This window comes from Apteryx mantelli, chromosome 6 (assembly GCF_036417845.1).
Source record: "Apteryx mantelli isolate bAptMan1 chromosome 6, bAptMan1.hap1, whole genome shotgun sequence".
Classification (NCBI taxonomy): domain Eukaryota; kingdom Metazoa; phylum Chordata; class Aves; order Apterygiformes; family Apterygidae; genus Apteryx; species Apteryx mantelli.
In genome coordinates this window covers 36,585,228-36,597,887 of record NC_089983.1, presented here as the reverse complement: position 1 = coordinate 36,597,887, position 12,660 = coordinate 36,585,228, and the positions used below count along the sequence as shown (strand labels likewise).

Here is a 12,660-nt window from a genome sequence, read left to right as displayed (position 1 = left end):
GTCAAACCTCTTCCGTCAACTGGTACACAACTTTAAGTGTCTTCATTTAGTCAGGCAGTTCCATCTGTGAAAATTTCAAACTCCTGGGCCTCAGTTTACAGGATCTGACTTTTAAGATACACAGTCCGATCCTGGCTTCATGCTATTACTAGCCACCAGCTATTGGCCTGTTCTGACATAACAGGTGTTTCCTCCTTACATCTTTCTTATGTAGCTGTATTGCCCCTAAAACTGCAATAGTGCTGGTACTACTCCTGACGCATTTCTGCCTAGAGTCCATCTTTTCTATCTCCTCAGTAACTCTGCACTTCAGATCTTCCATTCTTTCCAGCTGTAAGTAAGAATAGCACAAAATCCTTTTAACTAATCTGATGAGTTAATCACATAGCCATACTTTTAATTAATTCATCCGTCTTCCCCCAGTGATTTGTCTGTGATGAGTTTAGACTCTAATCTCTTGGAGGCATGGACCAACCCATTTCTTGCTGAATTAAATGCTCAGTGGTCCTGTGGTGCTGTGGTAGCAAACACACACCACAAGCAATGAAACGTGCACAGTCATTGTATACAGCTTCAACTTTTTCCTAACACATTCAGAAACAGGCATGAAAAACATTACAGTATGTCATTTAAAACTGCAAAGAAATTCTCATCTCATCCATTTAAAGATAAATAATAAAACTGACTTGTATTATTAAATCTGAAAAATATAAAGCAAACATTTACTTACAAAACGTATATACAACTGAAGCAGCATTAAGCACTACCTTTAATTTTAACTTGGTTTCTTTTGAAATTAAAATCTAATATAAATTTACTTTCAATCTTTTCTACATTTGTCTTAAAATAAGCAGGTTTTATTTCCCATATACAAATGTGAAACTAAAAGCATCTAAAATACAAGGCAAATCAAATGAAAAAAATTTAAAACATTGTAATGACACATTTGATAACTGAAACAGCCAGAATATAGTTGAATCGGGACGTTCAATTGCAGTTAAAGACAGGAATCAACATAATATCATGCTAAGTATAATGCAGACTTTTAGTTATGAAGAAATTTCATTGTTCTCATTTTTTGAGACCAAGTGTAAGATGGTACTCACCAATTCTTTCCTAAGTTGAATAAAAAACTGTTTGCACTTAAAAGAAATTTTTACAATCTTCAACCTAAATGAAAAATAAAATCAGAATATTTAAACACTTAGTATACTGAATCATGCTAAAGAGCTTAAATACATCTACTGAAAATATACTTTCTAGAGAGAACAGATTTCAGTTTGATTTCATGAAATTTCCATAGACAGAAAAGATTTCAATACTTATATAAAATAGCTTGTATAATTTCAGATTTATAAGCTATACATTTGAGTTACCTATCACATCCACTTATTGTTTCAATCCTAAACTCAAGGCAGTTGCTAATTTACATATTTATTTACCAGCTGCAAAAACTAGAGTTATTCTATCCCCAAGCCATCCCAGTGTGAAATCCTCTTTTCTGCTATCACCTTCGCTATCCCTCAGAATATGAAATAATACTTTCAGCTCCACCTGAGAGCTGAAAGACATTCTTTCTCTATTCTCTTTCATGTTTCTAAGTGTAACCAGAAGCTGCTTTAGCAAAATAGCTGAGAGAAGATATGAACATGAAGTTAAGGACTTATGATCTCAATCATTTTAAAGTTAAAACAACAACAACAACAACAACCAGCATACTATCAGCAGGAAATCATTTAAAATATCATGTGACAGGAAAAAAAGTAGCCTGCAGACCTTTCTGTCTTGCAGGTTGTCTATAAGCATGTGAGAAGCTAACAGTAATTCCAGACAATTTTGGATGGTCACTATAATACTAGTTATGCTAAATGGGAAAGACAAACCATATTCCCATCACAATCTAATTATACCCTTTTTCAAAGAAATGCAGCATGCAGCTTGTTCACGTCCTTTGTTGAATTTCATAAAGGAATGTTATTTTGATCAAGAATGAAAGCAAGGCTACAACTGTAACAAAACCCACCACATTAACTCACGTGGATTTAAAAAGGAACGACTGGTATAATACTGCTAACAGAGTAGAAAGCTAAATTTATATGCTGTCTTACTCAAAGATTTTGCTGACACTTTCCATGAAATTCAAGGCAAAAGAATCTAGATCACGCAGTTAACTTCAGGGAAATTAAACAGCAAACTCCTCAGGCATTACAATTAGCCTTTTATACTACGTGTTTATGCAGAGCACTGTTACTAATCTGAACTGTCATTTCTGATGGTGTCTGTACTTCAAATTATTATATTGGTTTACTAAAGCTACCAAGAAAAAAGAAATTGTACTATGCCAGCGAAATTAGTGATCCAATTTTTGAGATACACAGTGAATTAACTTATTCATAAAAAATATATAGGGACCTCAGAAGGGACTGGAATTACTACTTGCATATTAATCACCTTGGTTAATACAAAACCCCTCTAGACTGGAAAGGTTGAGAAGCATAACTCACATTAAGAGACACCTAAGTTAGGCGTTTATATATAGATATTATCATCTTAACCAAATTAAATGGAGACATTTTTCTCCACGGGAGAATGCAGAGCAGGAACCTAACTTGGATGTCCCAATTTGTTGAAAGTTTCTCTCTCCAATCATATAACAGGTGTCTGCAGATATTAGCCCTTAAATTATGCTTAAAGCTCTTTTTCTATTTCTTTCTTATTTCCTAGCTTTACCTTTAGTTAAAAAAAAAAAGCAGTCAATTTTTTTCTGTATTATTGTAAATTCTTAATAACTTGTTACTATTGGAGATTATTTCTCAAGGATTAGGATAAGAGGACTACAATTTATCTAGCAAAAATCAAATTATTACATTGGCAATGCAGGATTTTTCTAGCACCTCCTATGACAAAACAGTTACTTAAGAATAGAGACTGGTCCTAAATTTGCTGGATGAGAAAGTTGCTAGTGTCTTTGACAGCACAAAGAGAAAAAAGTGAACTGCAGCCTGAATAGTTTAATGTAAACAAAAGTAAGTTGCGATTCATTTTCTAAAATCAGATTTTGGGGTAGAGTACAATTAAAAGAACATTTTCAATATACACCTTTTCTAACAACTGAACTGCACACACTCTACAACATAACAGAGTTGCTTAGTGTGCTACCAGAAACAAATCCATATTATTCTGTTTATGAAAACATCCTACTGCATCTCACTCATCTTTTTTCCTTTTCTTCTACTAAAGAAATGACTCCTTTTCCTGATATACAGACTCGAGGATGAATGACAAGGATGAAGGCTACACACACACGCACTTTTTCTTTTTCTTTCTTTCTTTTTTTTTTTTTTTACCCTGTCCCATGATGTAGACAGAGTGAAGTCAAGGATCTGTTGAGCCTGAAACCATTTGGAGCAGACTCACAACAGTAGCCAGTAAGGTCCAACTCAGTCTGTAAGATTCACTATTCAAGCACAATGAAATGATTCAGCAAAGCTGCTTCTGAGTTATTTTTGAAAAATACAGCAGATAAGAAAGAGTCCCTATGCACGGATAATATCCTAACAAGCATTAAATAAGAATATCCATACCCAGTCAAAGCCACGGTACGTCTACCTACGTTTTCTTTTTCCGACAGTGGCCAAAGATGCTTGTCCGAGGAAGAGTGTAAGAACAGGCACTGTGATAGTTTCCTGCCATGATCTTCCAGTCTCCAATTATCTGTAGCTTGGACGCATCCTAAACCATAAGTTGTATCTTTTTAAATGCAGGGATATTTAAAAGTCATAGACTAAAGTGAAGCTGGTACTCAAACCACTGGAAGGAGTCCCATGACAGCATGCCCTGGTTCTCACCGAGGACTTTACCACCTCAACACTTGCTGGGAGGGCTTTAAGGCAGGGCACAAGCAATCCAGCAGATTTCTAGAGCAGCGCTTCTTTAACACAGATGCTGGGCAGGCCAGCTAGGGAAGGTGCTCTACTGGAAGCACTACTCACAAACAAGTCAGTAGCAAACTTAGCTGCAGTGGCTGTGAGATGGCAGAGTTAGACATCCTGAGGGAAGCAAGGAGGGCAAGCACCAGACTAAACCATCCTGGAATGTGGCAGAAGAGACTTCGTCTTGCTCAGAGATCTATCAGGCAAAATCCCTTTGGAGGCTGCCTCGTGGGGAACGTGAGCTGAAGAGAGGTGCCCAATCTTCAAGGACAATCTTCTCAAACCAGAACAATTCTGATGTGCAAGAAAACAGGCGAGCATGGAAGGAAGCCAGCTTGGTTGAACTTGAAACCCCTGCCTGCGCTCAAACACAGAAGGGGAGCGTACGGGCTGTGGAAGCAAGAACAGACTACCAAGGAGTAAATGCAGAAGCGTTACCCAAGTGTTCAGGGACAAAACTAGGAAGGCCAAAGCTTGGCTGGAGTTGAAACTAGCAATGGCTGGGAACGGCAACAAGGCTTTCTACAGGCACATCAACAGCGAAAGAGAGACAAAGGAAAGCGTGTCCCCATTACTGAACGGGACAGGTCATCTAGTGACAGAGGACTGATAAAAGGCTGAGGCACTCGGTGCTTTTTTCCTTTGGTCTTCATGGGCAAGAATTGCTCCCTGGATTCCCAGGTTTCTGTGCCTAGCAGCAAAGTTTGGGGAAGAGAGGAACTACTCACAATACTGAAGGATCAAGTTAGGATACACTGGATAACAGGCAGTCACCTTTGTTTCACTTTATTCTTAACTTGTCTCCCTCCTCATTCTTTTCTCCCCGTGATCATGCTGATAAAGATTGCAAGCAATCTTTACTGCAATTTAGACATAATATCAAGAGAAGAGGGAGAGGGCAAATACATTTTGCTTGATTAATCTCCGAGCAGAGCACTTGAACCTTTATTTCCCCCCACATACACACATGCCCAGGTTCTCACTTCTCTCAAACTCAACTCAGCAGTACTGAAAAAGGGGGTACCTATCTGAACGTGTGCCATTTTAACACCAGGCACAGGGAAGACAATCTACACAGCTCCAGTTTTACAGGAGCAAGGATAAGTAGAAGCAAAGTAGTATCAGGACTGGTGTCACTGGAACAACTGCAGGATTAAAGACAAAAAAAGGAAAGATAGTAGGTCTACTAATGAACAACGCAGTTAAACTTGACATTTCAGATCCTTACTCAGAGCAATAGAAAGCCTGTGGTAGGAAGAAAAGTTTGGGGGGAAGGGGTGGGGGGGCAGGCACAGAGTGGCAGGAAAGATTGTTGGTGTTTATTTTGGGGTAGTCACTTTTTCTTTTTTTAAAAGACCAACTGTGTTGGTACTATAGTCTTCACAGGAAAAAATGAACATGACTCATGTCAGCTGATATGGTTGAATATAAAGAGCAACTGTTTAGGTAATTACACACATGGACACACACATAAAAAACACACCAAGAATTTAGATCAGTACCCCTGACATGCAAACAAGATGAAGCAGAGTTCACAGAAACCTCTAGCCTCCAGTAGAGACATGTAGCTTAATTATGACTTACATTGTACATACTCAGTAATTTACTAGTGTGTTTTATAGAACCTATTTCTAACTACTTACTACTGCTACTTAGGGTTTTCACCAAAAAAACAGCAGTAAAAGCAGCTTGGATTAATACCATCCTGATTATTACAGTATTCCATTTATAAAGCAGCCTTAATCCAGAAATGGTCCGAACACTTCTTCCCAACTGCAGGATTCTCTCTTAAAACATGCTAGTATTATAAAGGCAGGGCGGACTGCCAATTTATTATGGTAGGTCCAAACTTCTCACTGCAAGATCCAGGCTTCATTTACTAAACTAGCCACGCAGACTGAATATTTTCATGCTCTGTGTTTGCCTCAGGCTTACTTTCCTTTATACGCTTTCAGGGAAAACATTTACTGTATTCAATTATATCCGGCTGTGCATAATACTTTTGTCATAGATTTGCCTTTCGCTATCTCAGGGAAAATCTACTCAAGTTTCACCATTCACACTGTGCAGTGTTTCTCAACATGGCAAACCACAGACTACCTAACATCCTACAACAAAACTTGAGACTAAGCTTAGAAAAGAAAACCAAAATGCCTCAGAAATGCAGTGGGTTGCAGGCAAGAGGAGGAACATCACCAGTATCTTGAACCTCGGGCAAGGGAAGTGGAACTACGTGGAAATATGTCACTGACTGCTCACACAAAACCAACAAACAAGAATTTCAGCTGCCTGTACCAGCTTGAATCCAGAGAAGAGTTTTTCCCATTTCAATTGAGGCAAACAATTTAACTTGTTTATATGAAGACGACATACCAGCCAAGCACTTTAGGTAACTTCCAGTTCCAGTGCTGACTGGAACATCGCCAAACGTTGCCCAAAGGCCTTTCTTAAGATAAAGCCAGCTTCAATGCTTTTGGGAAGATGAGTTAGGAAGCTTTATCATGCACTGTGATGGGGGGGGGAGGGATCCTTTTGATCCCCGTATGTCATCAGCAGAAGCCCAAAAAACACTGCAAAGATGCAGTGAGCGACCACTCCCTTACTCTCCTCTTGGGGACCCAACCAACCAAACACTGAATTTTAGTATCAAAATTTCATTTCTAATTACTTTTGACTATGAGGCCATTCCACAACTTTTCTTCTGATGTTAAAAAGTCTTCTAATTTCCAATTCATTTTATATCTATTTGATCTTGAAAACTGTAATTATTTCCACTGGTACTTACTCCCAAGAATACTCATGAAACATAATCAAATGCTTTTTCAATCTTCATTCATTATTTGGACTAAACAGGCAAAAGTTTTAACCAATCCTCATAAACAGGTTCTACATTCTATGTTCCTGTATCTTAGTACTTCTTCTCTGCCCCTCAATTTTTTCTTTTTGAAAACATACAGGCCCAGAACTTTAAAAAAAAAAATTAAGTAGTGTCCTACCTTCACTTTTTAGAACTTTAATACTACTCTGCCCCATCCAGAAAATACTTTGCAGGTGATACATCTAGCCTTTTCATAACTACACTGTAGTTCAAGTGCCAAGTTTTCTTACAAAAAAACAACAAAAAAACCCCACTCATGTCTCTCTCCACTGTTATCACTGATTGACAAGGCTCCACCATTAAAGTGTTTCTTATTTAGCCCTTAAATGCATGTTTCTTAGCTCTGTATTGTTAAATTTCATCCCACTTCTATTACAAGGCACATGATAATCTAATCCCTCCTATGTGATTCAGCTGCTCTCAATTTATGCAATAACATCTAACATTGTGTTATTCATAAGTTTCATAGGCAGATACCAGCTTCTTTTACCAAAAATCTCTAAAAAAATTTAAGACCATCCGAAAAACAACTTTGGAACTTTTTCCATCTCCAGAACTCTTCTTGCAACATATTCCTATGCTAGTCTATCTTTAAGCTCCTCTACCCTTTTCCAATCATTTATACAATGAATTCAGATTTGAGAAATCTAGGTTTTCTTTATTTGTAGCGATTTCTAATTCATATGGTAGATGCCAAAAAAAAAAAAAAAGAAAGAAAGAGAGAGAGAGAGAGAGGGAGAGAGAGAGAGAGAGAGAGAGAGAAGTCAGTGACATTCGCCACTAAGGCTTCAGAGAAAATGAGGTATGTTAATTTGATGACACAGACAGACAGAGAAGTATAGTGACTGGTGGAAAAGAGCATACAGGTGTAAAAAGTAAGGTGGTAAAGAACAACTGCCTCCATGGTAACCTCTATCTTTTAAAATTATGCCGCTCAACCTACACAATTGTCCTATAGTGTAAAGAAAATCCCTACATGCCCATTTACTTAATGTAATAAAAATAAAAGAGTTCCAAGAGACATTTTTGCATAGCACAGGATATTTATTCACTACTAACTGCAAAAGTCATTTACCAAATCATTACCACACTGGTTGGATTCTCTGATACTTTGCTCACAGATCTCACATAGTAATACTTAATACACCCAATTTTTGTGCTAAGATCACACAAGAAACTAGTGGTGGGGAAGCACCATGAACTCAGGTCTCCCGCCCCACAGTTTGCCTCCTAACCGCTCTGGAGCAGTTTTCTGATCTGCAGTGCCAGAACCATGTGGGAACAGCAAGTAGAATTCACTACAGATCATTTTCACTGCAACTTCTACTCTTCCTCCTTTTTAAAAAATTTTGTTGTTATTTGAGAAATTTATTTTAGAAACAGTAAGTAGATCTCAAGGAGAGATTTTCAAGAGTGCTCAGCAGCCACAGTTGAAGACCGCTTTTCCATAAAACTTATAAACTGCAACGTGTTTCTGTATTTATACTTAATAAGAAAAAGTTATTGACGCATCAGCTTCAGAATGACCCAACCGAGTGAAATAGTAACTCTGGATTACAGTACAATCCAGAATTTCAGCAATTAAATGATGTGGTTAAGCATTCTGTTAAGCCTTTAAGGCTTCTAAGGACAGAAATACACTCGGTAAACTTTTGGTTATGTGGCTACAGAAGATATTTGTATTGATTGCTTGGACTCTAACACCAATTCACACAAATCAGTAGCAAAAAAAAAGTGAAACTTTTCATCATTATTCTAGTGTGAACAGGTTTTGTATTTGGGGAAATAATGTCTTTTATAATTTCATACAGCTGACTTAGCCCACTCAGCATTCTATTATAGTATATTCAAAGAAATATGTAATAAGGAAGACTGTCCAAATGGATTTTAAGCAGGCAAAGAAAATCAACCAAGCAAAAGTTACTACTGAGGGAACCAAAAAAGCTTTGGAGGAGGTGCCAGACTTTGATAGAGCAGTGGTACGATCCAACAGAAGAGTTCTCAACTCCTATCACTAAGCAGAAACAGGATCCCAACAGAGAAGAGATTGATGATCACTAGAATAACATTTTATAAGGATAACTCCAAGTTTATATAACAGAGGAGAACAGCTTTAAGAAGCAACTTTTTTTTAAGAGGAGAAAGAAATGACAGCAGTTTTTTCAATAAAGGCACTTTTTTGATCTTTATCATGAAAATGACCATCTATGGATGAAGAGAAGACAGTATCTGTGAATCCCCTACCTCAGTTATCCCCAAGTGCCATACCTAAGTTACATTTAACACATTCAGTACAATTAAATTACATAGGAAGAAACAGATAAAAGTAATCACTTTATTCTCCAGGTTGTATTTTTAAGTTCAGTGATCCTTTTAAAGACTCTGAGCTAGAATAAAGTTGACATTTCCATAATACTGACCTGGCCATATAATTAATCAAACAAAAAATATGCTTACAAACTCCTGAAGTATATTAAAATTAATTATATTTTGCACCACAATCATTTAACAGCATGGCCTGCAGAACAGGACAAAAACCCATTCATAAAAATCATCCATTGCACAGCATGAGGTAAAACATTTCAATCTGATATTAAGTTCAAGTCTCGCTTTGTTTTGAATCTGTGACACTGGTAGAGGTAAAGTATGTTCTGAAATAGAAAACAAAAGCATTTGCTTAAACAGCTTTCCTTACCATGGAAAGGTGTTAATTCGTACTCTGTTCTTATAAATTAGTATTCCTCCTGACATCACTCCAATCATTATTTCATTGTTGCTCTGATCCTTCAAAAGAAAAGGAAAAGATGACTTAAAGAATAATATAAATATTACTATTTATAATATTTATAATAGCTACTATTTGTTTTCACATTATATAATTCACATTATATAATACTTTTAACATATACATTATACACGATGCATTATATCACATTACAATACAGTCACATTATATAACATTGCACATTATGTAATAACAATGATTTATAATTTGATTCTCATCTGAACCTGACAGACCCTTAAACATCAAAAGCATATTCAAGAAGCCATTCAAGAAGATGTTTTTCTTATTCACTGAACTGGTATTCAGTCTAATAAGGCTTAACCTGAATAAAGCACATACTAATATGCCCAAATTTAGTAAAGAGATACTCTCAGTACAGTGAAATAGGGGTTATTCAAATTGATATGTCTCATTTAGGCATCTTATAAAACGATGTTATTTTCAATTTTTTCTCTCATAAAGAGCAGCCAGAAAGTAAAAAATATATATATATATATTCCCATCGATCTCAGAGGAACCTACTTTTACATTACAATACTAGTTCATCCAAACTTACCCTTGCATAGTGCAATTCAACTCCATAAAGTTCTAAGGTACGTGCTGTATTGAGATAATTGAACTCTGCTTCTGCAGGAGACAACCCTCTGCAAGAAAGAAGTTAAATAAGAAACAGTCTAACATGCACATGAACCCACTCCCCACTGGGCTCTTCAGCAAGCTCAGATAAAATCTGCACTGGTTTCACTGTTTTCTCCTCAGAAATCTCAGTTTCCACTCTCACCATAAACAGACTGCAATCCCAAAATCTTAACAGAAAAGACTTCTGCTTCCACACAGACAAAGGCTTAAAAGGAGTCTGCAACACACAGTTTGCAAACATTGCATACATGTTGTACTTCTAATGCACTGTATTATTTAAAAGTCTGGGGAGCTCTGGAACCTAGAAATTACTTTTGCAAAATTATATTTTGTACTGTTAGTAGCAATTTCTCTCCAAGGCTCATCCTCCAAACTTAAATAGTCACCAATCCACTTTAATATATAATACATATATTTAATATATATATTTAAATAGTTTTTCCGTTACTTCATTGCCTTTTCCTCTTCAGGAAAAGGTCACAGAATTGCACATGGGAAACATCAGGTATTGAAGAAAAGTTACTTCTTTCTTACTTAGTTACTTCTAAAGTAACTCTTGTCTAACAGTAAGAGCGTCATGAAAATAAGGCCTTTATACAAACAGCTTTCTCAATGATTGAAAAAAACTATTAAACACATTACTTCCTATAAAGTTAATATCCTCAAAATTCACTCAAATACTTTCTTCAGCGTAGCTTTAAAACATTAATTTATTCACTAAATCTTCCCTCTCATTCTGTCACAGACGTACTATCTGTGAGGAGTATCAACGGTACCTATTATACAGGCATTCTACAAAAGATATCACATTACAAGTACATCTTTACAAAAACCTTTAAGACAAAATATTTATTTTTTATACAAGAGCACAGCACCAGCAGTCAGGATTTGACAAAGTCAGACAATATCTTCTGCTGTAAATCCTTACATGTGCTGCTGATGTAATTTTGCTATTTCTTTTTCAAAGTCTTGAGGCTGGCTAGGGATGAAAGAATAGTCTGAGAGGTAGCCTGGCAAGTTTTCTGAATGGTTGTAGTCTCCCAGCTCGGCTAAAATATTAAAAAGAGAGGTTATTGTTTATCGCTGATGTATTTGGCATTGTGCAATGCCCCCAAATTCCCAAGAGTCTGTTCTCACATACTTTAAGATCAGCAAATAAAAATACAGAAGACATTTGAACTCTCCTTTTCCCTTTTGTATAAATCAAGTCACATTGTCAGTGAATACATTTTAAGAGAGCTTTTAGAGGGTGCTTATGAAACGAGTTTATGAAGTGTTTAATTTTTAATATATAAATTAATTCATAACTGCTGTCATAATGGCTAGTACTAAATAAATATACTCCAACATATTTCAGGTATTTGTTTTTTCTTCTTTTTTTTGTTTATCTTTGCTTTCATGTGATTATGAATATTTTCTGTTTGTTTTTATAAAGCTACCATTTCTTCACTCAGATCAGATTTGCAAAAACAACCAATTCATTCTGCACCAAGATATTTTCAGAAGCATTACCAAAAAATATTTTTTGGTAAATTCAAATGTATGCGTGGAGAAAGAGAAAGTACATGTACATACACCTACTATTTACTTAAAACTACTGAAAAGTGCATTTACGAAATTCCTAACAAACCATTTCTTAAAATTACAGGAAATGAATCAAAATCACATTTACTGTCATAATAAAAAGCATATAAACTCAAACAGAATTTGCCAAAAATACAGACCTTGAGGTCATAACTATAATCAGAAGAAAAACAGTTTTACATGTCAGTAATCCATATAACAGATTTACAGTAATAAATAAGTAACACAACAGGTGAAAATTGGCAAGTTCACACCAATATGGCAAGGTGTGGGGTCCTGTGCAGGCTTACGGACACTTCTATGGGGCATGGAAGAAGTGACAAGAAGAAGGCTGAAGGTGCTCGTGGAGGGAAATGTCAAACTTTCATAATGCCAGCTTCATTATCAAATATTTAATCACTTGCAAGGTAAATCCCTAAGGTATGGCTTTTAGTACTTTTTTGACAGGACTATCAGTACATGGCTATTTCCAAACAGATGGATTTGGGGTGTTTTGTTCAAGAGAAATTGTTCTATTCACTGATCCGGAAAGAGGTGAGCAAGTTTTCTTCGCTTACCAAAGCTATGCATGCAATATTACATTGATATTACTATGCATTTTTCCCTAGAAATATTAAGACTATTTCTCTGACACATACAGAGCATACATAGTACTAAATGTAGATGCAAGTATCTTTGGTAGCAGAAAGACACATGAATATAGACAGAGATATGAGGATTGCATGTAAAAAAAAAGATTTCTGACTATCAGAAATCTCAAGAACTAACTGCTGAATAGTCATTTTTTCCATTAAATGTGAAAGAAATATTTAGGCTTTATGAAAGAATAATGGGGGGAGAGG

General features: G+C 36.2%; 1 protein-coding gene across 1 annotated transcript in view; it reads right to left on the bottom strand.

Moving 5' to 3' along the window:
• Positions 1-12,660, bottom strand: part of PTPN4 (protein tyrosine phosphatase non-receptor type 4) — a 123,850-nt gene that overhangs the window by 48,350 nt on the left and 62,840 nt on the right. Inside the window, exons 8-11 of the mRNA XM_067299273.1 lie at positions 11,163-11,283; positions 10,152-10,239; positions 9,506-9,594; positions 1,107-1,170 (exon numbers count right to left, since the gene is read on the bottom strand). Coding sequence (XP_067155374.1) covers positions 1,107-1,170; positions 9,506-9,594; positions 10,152-10,239; positions 11,163-11,283 — 362 coding nt within the window. The remainder of the gene's footprint in view (positions 1-1,106; positions 1,171-9,505; positions 9,595-10,151; positions 10,240-11,162; positions 11,284-12,660) is intronic.